The sequence below is a fragment of the Mytilus galloprovincialis genome, chromosome 1, assembly GCF_965363235.1.
Source record: "Mytilus galloprovincialis chromosome 1, xbMytGall1.hap1.1, whole genome shotgun sequence".
Lineage (NCBI taxonomy): Eukaryota > Metazoa > Mollusca > Bivalvia > Mytilida > Mytilidae > Mytilus > Mytilus galloprovincialis.
In genome coordinates this window covers 87111379-87125819 of record NC_134838.1, presented here as the reverse complement: position 1 = coordinate 87125819, position 14441 = coordinate 87111379, and the positions used below count along the sequence as shown (strand labels likewise).

General features: G+C 31.6%; 1 protein-coding gene across 1 annotated transcript; it reads left to right on the top strand.

Annotated features, from left to right (window-relative positions):
- Positions 1-502: 502 nt before the first annotated feature.
- LOC143043243 (protein rolling stone-like) lies at positions 503-14318 on the top strand. The gene is made up of 5 exons (XM_076215646.1): positions 503-996; positions 5416-5523; positions 7335-7575; positions 8106-8216; positions 11545-14318. Exons 2-5 carry the CDS (start codon positions 5434-5436, stop codon positions 11934-11936), a joined length of 834 nt encoding a protein of 277 aa, XP_076071761.1. The 5' UTR covers positions 503-996; positions 5416-5433; the 3' UTR covers positions 11937-14318.
- Positions 14319-14441: the final 123 nt, after the last annotated feature.

Genomic DNA, 14441 nt, shown 5'->3' with positions numbered 1-14441 from the left:
TTTCAAATTGGACAATGGTTTACTGTTGAAATAAGTTGTGATGTTAAAATAGATAATTATTCACCTTGAGCGATGTATTATTGTTGACCATTAGAAACTCTTTTTTTTTTTTTTTTTTAGCTGAATGTGTGATTTTAATATTACTACGCGGGCTTCAAGCGATTTCAAATCGAAAATAAATGCAAAAAATGTGAGATTTTCTGGCATTCAAAATACTCAAAAAAATACAGAATTAATTGCCGGATAAAGACAATAACTGTTTAGTGTCTTTAAATATCGGCTGTATCTGTACTCAGCTCGAAACAGGGGTAATAGATCGCTCAACAGTTGTAGTATATACATCTTTTAATTCACTGTATGTATACTGAGTTTTGACCAAAGACCAGATCTTCTAACTGTATCGAAAGCTTTAGCAAAATCAATAAAAGCACAAACAAGTTTTTTTTCTTTTTTGTCTCAGTAATTCAAATTAAATATGCAGAGTAAATATTCTGTCTATAGTGGAATAGCCCTTTTTGAAACCAAACTGGTTTTCATTTAACAACAAATATTTTTGATACTTGATAAAGTAAACTTTTTTCTATTTTTTACACCTGAGATAAAAGTTATCAGACAGGGCAAAAGGCTTAACGACAAAGTCATCTTTGAACACTTAGTCATTCACCATTTTTTAGTCTTTAAAAAATGCAGGTTTAATCGTTTATGTTTCTTATGGGACATTTTAACTACATATAAATCGATAAATTAAAAAGTTTTCCCAGGTGACAGTGGTTATCAGTAAGATTATAAACTCTATATGATTATGAAGTTATATGATTATAACGAGGATATGTATAATAGCTGATTAAAATCTATTATCATAATTTTGAAATTTTATAAACATAGTGATATTTTGTACTTGTAATTTAGAATACTTTGAATAACCTTAGTATACGATAGCTGCAATTTAAAGTACTCTAGCTAGAATAAGGAATATCCGATATTAATGAAACTCATGTAAGTACATACTACATTTTCCCTGGTATCGATGATATTTATGTTATTTACAAAAATAGGGGCTTCTGATAGGTGAACAGACGTGTCGGAAATATCATACAACAAAATAAGGAAATACGTACTTTTTAGATTTATTTTCTTTATAAAAATAAGGATAGTGATGTTCTTTACTAATATTTGTCTTTTTTATATTCATTTACATTGAAAGGGTTAATAATTGGGATACAATGAACATTGTAGTAAGATAACAATAGAATTAAACAGAAATATCTATACTGGTCTTTAGCTTTGGTTTATTTAGCCCATTGTTTGTAATATCATTAAAGCGTGGCTCGGTTTGTATACACTCCCGCTATTGTGTTTTTGTGCTATGGTCATTTTTTGTATTCTTGTCTTTCATTTTTCTTATGTGTCTTGTCTATAGACTGTCTATATTATGCCATTTTATTTTATTTTGTTGACACAGTTATTAGTTGATATTGTGTTTAAGATAATAACACAATGTTGGCTGCATGCTATACCTCTATTTTTGACATTTTATTGCCTATCATGTCTGTTTGTTTTGCTCACACATTGTTGTCAATATGAAAGATTTATATGTGACTGTCATACAAGTGAGCGGTTTAGCAAGCTATAAAACCAGGTTTAACCTACCATTTTCTAGCTTTTGATTTTGCCATTTGAAAAGGGACATTCCGTTTTTAATTTTCATTGGAGTTCGGTATTTTTGCGGTTATTTTACTTTTTGATATGCTTCTGGGTAAACATTTTGATGAATTAACTATCGACAAACACTTTGACATTGTTATGCTGTCTGGTAAACCAAACAGAGAAACAAAGAACGATAAAAGATATCTGTCATAGACTCGTACTATTTCCAATGTTATAAATATCCCCAACTAGAAATCAGTCGTTTAGAACAGGTACATGTATCATAGCACTAAATAGAGCAATATAGATCTGTTTCTTTTTATTTTTATGTTTGGTATCTTATAGTTGTCTATGTGTCTTTGTACTTTTGAGTATTTTTATCCTCGTTTTTGTTGGTAAGAAATTATATGCGTAATTGATGTGCGACAAGGTTAGGTATAAAAACTTGCGTTGAAAGGGGGGATTAATATTCATCTGAACTATCTTTACAAATTCTAGAAGTGCTCAAATGAATGGTTGCTGAAACATGCATACTAGAAACATATTTCAACCACCTTGAATATGCATTCTTTTCTATCTTTACTCAATAGGTGCTATATAAAAGACGTAAAATGGAAAAGGATGCAAATTCTATAGTAAAAATACTTTGCAAGAATGAATAATTAAACTAAGTTATGATAAGAACTTGGTGCTAGTTTTGTCTCACATTGACGGATTCAAGAAACGTTGGCGTGCTGTTTCTAGTGTTGGCGGTATCAACAATTTGCGGTCGTATAATGGTGTGATGTTGTCGTCGTGCTAAACCATTTGTTTTTCAGACAATAACTTCATTAAGACGATATTGATCTCAATAAGATTGTACCATAAATTTCTATACTACTATAAAGCAGGTTGGGATTGAGGTTATTGTCCTGACCGTTTAAGAAAAGGGACCAAGAACAAGGACATTAATTTGTGTTTAAGTGTATGGACCTCTGTGAATTTGTATCACAAGGTTCCATGCCCAAAAAGGAAGGTCGTGATTGAGTTGTTAAAGTTTGTGAAAAGCTCAGTTTAAACCATTTTTATATTTGGTATGAAGTTGTATTACAACGACATACCATGATAACCTAGAAAATTACTTGGCCCTGTACCTTCAGTCATGGTTTATTTTTACTTGATTTTGTATATTTTACATGTTAAAGTACTGCTATTTTTTTCGACTTTTGCATTTTATAACATACAGGTGAGACCTTTCTATTGGTCAATAGTTTATTTTTATTATAAAATAATAAATTTCGAAGTAATATGCATAATTTATATAGCGTACAAAATACTCTATAATCATATATCGCTGCACATATAGAGTAAACAATTCGCATAATTTTTAAATTTCTTATTGTTAAAAATCAAGTTTTACACCGTTGACACTAATAGCTGTTCTCAAATTCTCTTCGAAATAGATTGCAAACAATAAAAAATTTCATTTAAAAAAAATTATGTATACGTATATATGTTGTGTACAAGTTGAAATGCTGTACAAATTATAATTTGTACAAAATGTTTGTACAAGTTATCAGACTATTACCAACCGCTTTACACACATGGATGATGCAAGCAAACAGTATTTTGTTTCTTTTATGTCTGTCATATTTCCACAACTACATAATATAGTCTTATACTGAGCATTGATATAAAAAAAAACATTTTTAGAACATAAAAAGACTTTTTAAGGATATGATTTTGGTATATGGAGAAAAATAAAACAAAAATTTAAACCATTCAGGTATCCTCATTTCCAGTTTTAGGACAATGAGAATGGCGCTAAATGTTAGATTGAAGTATATAGATTTGAATTTTAGACATTTTACTGAAATATTTTAAAAGAAAACTTGTATCACCTGTTGCAAAAAGGTAGGTATAAAAAACTTATAACTTTTACAAAAACCTTGTACAAATTACTTTTTGTACAAACTTACATCTTGTACACAACATATATATATAGCATTTTTAAACAACTTCATTGAACTTTAGGCAGCAACCATTTGATTTTCTGGGGGGGGGGGGCTATGGTTTTTTTTTTCTGTACAAACTTTTTTTTCGCCTGCGGCGAAAAAACAATCTATTTTTTTCGCGACAAGTCGAAAACAATTTTTTTCTTTCAATTTTAGCATTACATATAGTGGCAGCTGAGGGTGAAACAAACAATTTTTTTTTCTCAGAATCAAAAACAAATTATTTTTTTCTCCAAAAACTGGAAACAAACTTTTTTTTCTAAAAAAAACCATAGCCCTCCTCCCCCCCCCCCCCCCCCCCGAAAATTAAATGGTTGCTGCCTTATGTGTGAACATAATACTTTAAGTAATACTATTTTACCATTATGCATAACACTAATATTGAATACTCTGCATGCCACGTTTGTGCAACTGCGTTATTTCTAGGGGCATGTTTCAATTATTAATGATATCCATTGTTTTGGGGTTGGGTTTTTTTAGAAGGAGGAGGGGAGTTGTTTGACTCTACAACTTCCTTTTATTTCAACATTTTCACTTAATAATAAAAATACATTGATGTGGTATCACAAAGAGAAAGGGCACCGTAGAGAGTGGAGAAAGAAGATACTAAAGGAAGAAAGCAGTTATAGGAGAGAAAGAGTGTAAATTTGACGTACATTGCGTGTCTTTTGGTAAAGTTATATGAAAAAGTGTGTTATACAAATACCTTCATTTTAACTGTTTAGGTATTGGTACTGTATAGCTTTTTTCCGTTGTAGATGTTTTGTATAGTTGAGATTTAGTTATTTAGTCATTTTGATTTTATTGTCTATTGTTAAGGCTGCGAGATGACCTCCTAGGGTGAATAAACCGCTCGATTGAACGATTGCTGTTTCTTGATACTCAGTGGAGTATATCTTCTGTTTGTTTAGAACAAACTAAAAGTATATTCAGATATTTGATATATACGCGCCAAAGATACAGCAATGATAATGTACGTGCTGTATTAGATAATCATTTACGTCTTACAAGTTTATACACTAAACTTTTTTTAAAGTTAGGTATCACAATATAGAATGTATACTGGAATACAAGAGTCAACATGATTGCCGTGGATACGATGACACAGTTGAATTTCCAGTACTTTTTTTTATTATTGTATACCAAAGCACTTTTTTTTAAGATGAAACACCATTTGCCGTTCGAGTGTTTTATAAAAAAGAAGATGTGGTTTGATTGCCAATGAGACAACTGTCCACAAAAGACCAAAATGACACTGACATTAACAACTATACCTTTTTTTAAACAAAAACAAGTATTTTAAAGTCCTTCACAGGCCGGAACTTAATCGGAAAGGACAGATGGAAAAAAATATGTATTTGTGTCATATGATAACGTATCGATTAATCAAATTTTAAAAGCTTATATAAAGGAAGACATAATTCCAACGGACAACTAAATACAGGCTACACAAGTTGTAAGTACGCATTTTGCAAATATGAAATTTCTGTCTTTTTATCTCCATGGCAAAACTAAGTCAGAGAGAACACCATTTTTTTTAAATAAGTTTTTGTCTTTAGGAAGATCAAAATTAATTTATTGTCTATCTTGTTAAAAAGTTATTGATTAGTATATCGATATTAAATAGTGCATTACCTTATTTAGATTGTTTGAAATTGGATTAAGTTCGACTTATTCACTGTGTAGAAGCCTTCTTTGACCATTTAAATTCCTGACCTAAATTAAAAAGTCGTTTTATAAACATTGTAAGTACATAAGTACATGTATTTTACAGGTTTGGTTATTCCGTAAGATGACAAGATGTGATGATTTAAAGAAGGAATTCCAATGTAGCAGTTTTGTATTTAATCATGATTCCCCTAAACTGTTTGTTCTAGCAGAGGTATGTAGTTACTTATCTTTCTTATGTAGATATAGGAAGATGTCATGTGGTATGAGTGCCAATGAGACAACTCTCCATCCATATGTATTTATATATCATTTCTGTAATGCAAAAGCTTCTTTTATTTCATCATCGTGTCATTATAAAATTATAAAATTCAAAAATAGTTTTATATTTAAAGTTGACCTGAATAATGTATTTTTCTTTTTAAATCTTCAAAAAGACATTCGTTTTTTCGGTCACACAACCATTGAGGTCAAACATCTACTGTTTCTGTGTTATCCGTCTCTACTACATCGGTCTTACACATGCTATGTGTTCAACGTGACTTCGCACTTCGTAATAAAGATTCCATACAAAATAAAAGTCATTGTTTTTCTTCTTGTCAAGGCATTCTTTATAAATTGATTGAATAGACACATACGTTATGTTTCCTTTTTTTCAAAATTTTGATTTACATACACTGGTTGTGTACCATAAGGAGAAAGGGCATCGCAAAAAAAATGAGAAAGAGTATACTAAATAAGGAAGCGGTAATAGGAAAGAAAGCGGGGGGAATTTGAAGTACATTTCGCGTCTTTGTTAAAGTTTCACTGTAACTGTATTATATATTTTGATTTTACTACCCATGGTTAAGACTGCGAAGTGACCTTCTCAGCTGAATAAAAAGGCTCGATTGGTTGATTGTTGTTTCTTGATGCTCAGTTGCGTATATCTTTTGTATAACTAGAACAAACTAACAGTACATTCAAACATTGAATATGTGTCAATGATACAGCAATCAAAATGTCACGTTCTAGATTAAATGAGCATTTATAAAGATGATGCCTTATGACATTTAACGACACTTTTTTTTAAGTTAGGTATCCCAATATAAAAAAAATCCTGGAATAAAAGAGTCAACGTGATTGCCGTGGAAATGCAAGGTATTGTTTCGCAGTCTACCACGCGGGACAGACCTTTGTTCTTATAGATCATTATTGAGAGAAAATGCATCAATAAGACACCTCTTAATGTAAAACCCCAAAATCCTCATGTTAGTCTGTTTTCTACTTGCCAATTACGATCACAAAGATACAAGTTTTCCTTTTATAAGTCGAACATAGTGCTTTTATAGACATCACAGATACAAACATAAAATCAGTGTACTGTCTTCCAATATGATTAGATATAAACATTATTCGTATACTTTCAAATGTATTCTCCCATACAATGAAATATACAGATGTAAATATGTGAGCATTTTCGTTTTATTTTGTTGCTGATATATAGTCTTATCAATCTTTTTTGTACAATATAAAAAAGAAGATGTGGTATGATTGCCAATGACACAACTGTTCACAAGAGACCAAAATGACACAGACATTAACAACTATAGGTCACCGTACGGCCTTCAACAATGAACAAAGCCCCTACCGCATAGTCAGCTATAAAAGGCCCCGATAAGACAATGTAAAACAATTCAAACGAGAAAACTAACGGACTTATTTATATAAAAAAAATGAACGAAAAACAAATATGCAACACATAAACAAACGACAACCACTGAATTACAGGCTCTTGACTTGGAACAGGCACATACCTAAAGATGTGGCGGGGTTAAACATGTTATACCGCTTCAAAATACCGCTTCAGAGTTTAACATTTCAATTAAGACACAATTTTGAAAGCGTTGAATTTGTTTCTATTATTCCATTTCAGGGGCTAAGTTAAAAATAAAAAGTATATTAAAGATTATTAAAAAATAAATATCAGTGTTGTAAAAATTGATAATTTATGCAATGTGTGTATCTTTTTCTTTTTATTGATAGTGTGGCCCTAGAATCTTATATCCTATATGCAGTGGATTTTGGTTAGTATGGCATATTGTATGGTTTTCTCTTGATCCGTACAATGTATACAAAAATGGTGGAGACGGTGATCCATATTACTTCATATATTTGACAAACTGGGGCTATATGCTGGTGGGATTTTATAATCTTGTGGATTTTATTGTTACTTTATATGTCCATGTGAGGAGATCTGATATTGTACATTTATCTCCTAAGTCAGGTAGGTTTTTATTGCTGTTATAATTATTATAATAATCATATAAAACCCGATAAAATATGTAGGGAAATAGTGGTACACCATTTTATACGAATTAGAAAAGTCACAGACAGGAAAGCAGGATTCTGCATTTGAGATGCATTATTGCAAAATAGAATTTCAATTGTTTGAATTTTTTTGATTAAACCGGCTTGATTACAGTTATATTGATGAATACATGCGTAACAAATGTGATTGGAGCAATTTTTTAAAAGTACATTCGCCTAACTCCCCTATGCCATATTTTGCCATGGGAAAAACAAAAAAATGGCCCAATGACCGAAGTGGTAGACATTTCAAAATTCACTTCGTCAATTTATCTCACTATTTATTTCTTACTTGATTCTATAGATCGATATAAAATACACGTCTTTTTTTCTAGGCCATTTATAGATAAAATCTAAAACCCTCATAAATCACATGTATATGGCACGCTACCTGGTTCTTGTAAAGAGCTGTACTTAACTCCTATGTTAAAAATATTTTTTTTCCAGACAATAAAGATCAAATGCCATGGTATTTAAAACTACTTTGGATATTGTTTGAGATTAGTAACAGTATAAGTGTCTTGATAACTATAGCATTCTATGGCTTACTGACACCAAGTAAGTAAAGATATGAAATCTCATTTATATGTCATGAAATATAGAATCATTTTCGTAACAGCGTTGACAAGACCATTCCTTGACCGGCTCAGGTTCTCAATTGACTGGGTTAGATTAGGTGAACGTTCGTCTGTAACGCTCACTTGTCATATCGTTCGTGTTATGAAAATTTTAACTCAGTGGTCTCGTTAGCCCAAAATAGAAGGGCGCCGCGCCCTGGGTGCCCTAAGCCGCGCCCTGTGTGCCCTCAGCCGCGCCCTTCTGCCCTGACGCCGTTTTCTGAAAAACCCTTGTGCTGTTTTGGTAAAATTGCCTTTTGTTTCATCGATTTCTTAACAGAAGTTAAATTACATATATAACACCTGGTGATTGCCCCCAGGTAACGAGGTTAATCATGTCATTACAATCAATTATTGTGGATAAGACTTCAAAGGTGTTAATTACTAGGTAATTTAATTAAGACAATGTACCTTTTTGTCATAAATATAGTCACAATGGAAGAGTGAATGAATGAACACTTTCATGAATTTAGAATTGAATTGAAGTAATCAACTTTTGCCTTCACAGAAACATCGTCCATCTCAACTTGTGAGCGACAAGCAGACGTAAACATGTTGGAAATTAATTTTGGAGTTACTTCCCCTGAAAAAGCTTATGACAAAATTGTGCTCCTGAAATATTATCTAGCACTAAAAATAGGAAAAAATAACCAATTGAATACAAAATTATATAAGAATGTTACCTTAAGGATACTAACTGTCTTTGAACATACAAAAAAAATATATTGCAATTTATTTTTGATAATCATACTTTTGGCAATCCATGTTTTATACATTCTCAAGTAAGAAATATGTACAATAAATTGTTTGAATGGTGTCAAGCTATCAACTTACAAAAATGGAAGTGTGTAGTTAAACTCTCATCACAAATCAACATGATGAAGCTACACTAAATAATATATTTCTAAACACAAACAATAAAAAAGTTTTGAGGGCCAAGCTCTAGATGAAAATTTTGAAATACAACTACTCTGTCATGTTCATGTATGGTAAACTAGGAGATGGTTAGTTTATGTTCATTTTTTGGAAGGAGAGGGGGTGGGGGGAGAATAGTAAGTTTATTTTGCCTCTTTTGGTTAATAGTATGAATGTGTATTGCCATGTTTTATGAACATGTAGTATGAATGACTTTTCTTATGCAAATTTTATAGAATAAATAATCATAACAACAACTTATGCATCTTTATTGACAATATATACAGTAAAAAAATATGTGAACTCGTGATACACGCAGGGACGTAGACAAAAGAAATGAGCAGTGCCTTCTCCTATCATAAAAAAGTGTCCTGCCCTTCACTGGCACCCTGTCCCTTTTGAATTCTAGCTAGAGCACTGTAACTGTTGAGTCGCCATAGGTTCTAAACGCCTAAATCAAATACAACGAATTATTAGCAAAGGACTAAACCATGTGTGATGATTTAAAGGTTGAATACTTAATTTTTTTTCTCGTGCACCTGCATGTACTTTACTCTTTTATTATATTTAAATCCCAACTGGATCGCCTCTGACAGACTGGGTGAGTGTTAAATCACTGTTATCGATAGCCGATGACAAACGCGTGAAAAATAAACGATTCAGTATTATTACCAACATAAGTATTCTGGTTGTTCACGCTGTTATGAAAATGGTTCTAATTACATGTACAATGTATAAAAAAAACTTTAACAATATATCAGTAAAATGGAACTACTAGCTGCTTTTGTAATAGGTGGGGGTTTAATATAAATGACGCAACAACTAAACAACACAACTAAACCAATACAGATACATTGCAGTCAACCAACCGTGTTCAACTACAATATAGTATAAAGACAAGCTCTTATAGTATTTGGCAATCGCTGAATCATACGGCAAATGAAAAAAATTGTAAAAAAAATGGATTCATTTACACATTTACATATGTGCCGTTGGAAATATCAGAGAAACATGAAAATAAAATTAATTACCAAAACGACACTGCATAATCTTTAGACATTTATAGTACAATTCTGGCATCTGACTAGCTAAGGGTCATCTAAAATTATAAATACCGTATAAACCTCCAATAGAACACCCGAGAAGGAAACTGACAAAACAACAAAAAATACACAAAAATAGCCACTGTTGTAAAGGAACTGTTCTCAGACACACATTCAAGTAGTCGACTATACATATAACAGAAAGAGAATAATCAAAGTACTAAAGTACTGAACATCGCATGACCGCAAGTTCTTGTGGATTGCCCGATAAGCACTTGTCTCAGAAAAAAAATCACATCTCTATACATGAAAGAGGGATTAATGTACAGATAACATTTTGTTCTATGACAAGTTCGTGTTTGGATGATAGATTAATGACAGGGAATTCATCCTCACCGTAATGACTTTTATATTGTAGTGATACAAATCAGTATATTACAGTTACATTTATATATAATTTTCATGCATTTGTATATCATTCTACTCTTCTATATTAATAAATGTGCAGTGGAAGTGCACGGTGAACACGTCACTCTTCTGTAATAATTCGATTTTTTCAATAGAATGGATTTGAGAAGGGAATCGTATTTTCCCACTAAAAAATGTTTAAGAGTTATCGTTCCTTGAGCTTGCAAACATTCTTCAGATATTCTTCCGCATGTGTGTGCATAGATGTTAATGATTTTTTACTTGTATGTATATACATATATCAAAACATTTTAATATTATTAATTTATCTTCTTTAAAAAATAGATAACGATAAGGAATATCAGTTTGCACTTGATGCTGTCTACGTATTCATCATGTTTATAGATCGGTTAAAAACCTAAAACGAATATTACGTAATGGAATTCTAGGCGATAACAATACACTGGGATGCCCTCACGGTAATCCGCTGTAAAAAAAGGAACCAATTATAACCAAGACAAATAGGGAAACGGTTCACGACATTAAGATATAATAAAAAAAAGTAAGATATTAAACATCATTCAAAATATCTTCTCAATAGATATGTAAGAAAAATCAGTCGGATTTACGGGTTACACGGACACAATAAGATAATCGAATTCTGTTACGTAACAAACAGGTTATCTATGAAGTGAGACCGAGAAACTATCTATTTTTAATCGTGAATCATTAAAACAACATTTGATAAATAGAGGGAATTATGTAATAAATTAACTTCCATAGATAGATTTAAAGAAAGGCTTTAGATTAATGACTTATTTTTAAAATTAAATATGAGTTGATTTGGAAAAGAAATATAAAAATGAGATGAATTAATATTGAAAATGTTTTTCTTTTTTTCAGCTGGTGACCCAACTAGTATAGAAAAACACGCTATAAACTCAGTGTATGTTCTGTTGAGTTTTTTTGTCTGTGCCAAACCTGTTCGATTATTACATGTTATATATCCGTTAGTAATCGGTGTTATTTATGTAATATTTTCCGTGATTTATCAAGTTGGGGGAGATGGAGCAGCAATATATCCGGTTTTAGACTGGGACCAAGCTGGAACGACTATCATATATGTCGTAGTTCTCACATGTATTGGTGTTCCTGTCGTTCACATGGCTTTCTTTGCTATGTATCAGCTACGCATATTTATCCACGACAAATGTTGTAATAAAAGTGGAGTGCAGTGTTATACTGAACAAACCGCAATCAGAAATGGAGAAAGTGGTGTAACGTCTTACATGTGATGAATGTATCAGCCTTTCAACTCATTTATGCTTGTTTATTATTTTATTCTTTTAGCATTTTTATTTCATATCTTATGAGAACGCAGATCCATTCATATTCATGTCAAATTGTTTTGTATTTATTTTTATATTCTTTTATTCATATTTCTGAACCAGCATATTGTGCTTTCGCAAGCATTTAACCTGGGAACAGTATAGCATCATTATTCCGTTCTGCAGACTAGCATTGACTAATGATTCATTTATTCTATAAACTATACGTCTTTGGAAAATTGAAATAATCTTGATGATTCAACTCGTGATGCGAAATCAATAAATAACTTTAAAACTGAACTAAAAAAAATATCCTCAGATTTACATATTTGTACCCAAGCAATATAAATTTGGAATTCGAAAACTGAATATTATTCTTACCCAACTCTATGTTTTGCATCACCCTTAAACTATGATCTATATAGGGTCAATATTATTACTGACCCTTCTTGCCGCTGTGGTGTTAATCGTGAAGATTTTTTTCGTTTGTTTAATTTGTATTTTATTTTTGTGTTCTTGTTTTTTCTGTATTATTTTTTTCTTTCTTTCTTCACTTCTCTGTCTTTTGACATAAATCCATATATGCAGATCAGTCGAAAAGAAGGAATAAGTTTGCCTGCGTATTGTTTGAAAATCATTAGAGAAACAGATTCCACCACCAAATCTCGTGTAATACGATATTTATCCACACTCGACAGTTAAATTTTAAATATTTTTAAAACGCTCGGCGAGCATGGTGTTTTAAATTTGAAAATTAAACTGTCTCGAGTGGATAAATATCGTATTACACTCGATGCAGTGGTAGAATCTATACTTATACATGCATGCTCATACATATATTATGTATTATTTTTACTATAAATGTTAAATGGAGAAGACTTCATAAGTCTGTTTGACCTGTGTCTTATCCAATTTGTACTTAATCAAATAAAATGTGTTTAAACTAAACAGTATATCTAATATACTCCTGATATATATGTTCCTGAATTAACTGAATGTTGACCACGCATATCAAAATATGTTCGTTCTAATATATTATATACCTCATTAATCTGAATGTTTTAAATTAAAACAACAAGAATTTTTTTTTAAAGCGTAATGTTTTATTCTTATCATTTAATTTAATCAGTATATGGTCTTTTTTACGACATATAACCAGAGACATATAATACAATTGTATTATATGTCTCTGATATAACAAAGGTGTCAAATAGAGAGATGAAAGTTTACATCCCAGCTCCTTTGTTCTAACAGGGGTGATCTGAGCCGGATCACCCCTACCAGATCACCCCAGTTTACGCTTCTTTGTTATGCATGCTTTCCTTTGTTCTTTAACATTTTGGCGGGAATGTCAAATGCAGTATAAAACTTATAATTAGTTATACGGAGAAGACTATCTATCAAAATTTACGTAGAAAAAATCCAGTGTATATGCTGGGATTCGAACTCAAGACCTTTAGCATATCAAGCCACGACACATACCACTTCACCAGGACGACTGGATACGAACTATCAGAAATTTAACATACTTAAAGGAAGCAAGATATTTTTATAACCGGAACGAGTTGGCATACCTTTACTCAGTGGGGTTTAAACCCTTTTCGTTAAATAAATGAGTTGTCAGACTGATTGTTCAATTTGATTTTACACTTTTTTAAAGTTGGGCGAGTCGGTTTCAAGAGTAAGCGATTTTTTCATAAAGTGGCGATATAGTGTGGGCCGATTGGCCAGTGGGGCGAGTTGACATTGTTTGATATCTACTCCTCGTGTTAGGGGGTCATAAAGGGTATACATCATATAATAATATACAAAGTATATTATAATGGTTGTGTGGCGTTCTAAACTAGATTTTATGAATTGTAAATGGTTTTTCGTCTAATCTAAAACAGCTGGGATGTAAAATAGTTATCCCATTCGGACTTTGTGTGTGTGTAAGATAACCCTCTGGCCTCCGGCCATCGGGATGATCTTACACTTACACACCGCGTCCTTATGGGATAACTATTAAAGAAGGTAATTTGTTTACCCCGTAGAAGTAAAAACCCCAATGAACACTTTTAAGAGTTTTAATCAGTGACACTTTTAAATCATCACAAGACGTTAGTGTACAAGACTTTGTTAAAGCATTTTCATAATGTTTGCTTTTGATAACGATTATCTATAGATATGTAAAAGGGTTGGAACTTCCAATTTTTCCTGCTGGGTGTTGACTGCTATTAGCAGACCTAATCCTTATATCAATAATTTATTTACTGGATTTTTTTTCAGTTATTGGTGACATTCATATGTATAATAATAATGTAGTTAAGAATGTTCTTAGGTGAAATCAAATAAATGAAGAGATTAAAATTGATACTGTATGTCGGAAGAGCATCAGTTAAGGATAAAAACAAACTAAAAATATTGATAGGTCATGGAGCTCCTTTTCCAGATACCTGATATTAATGAAACTCATGTGAGTAGATACTACAT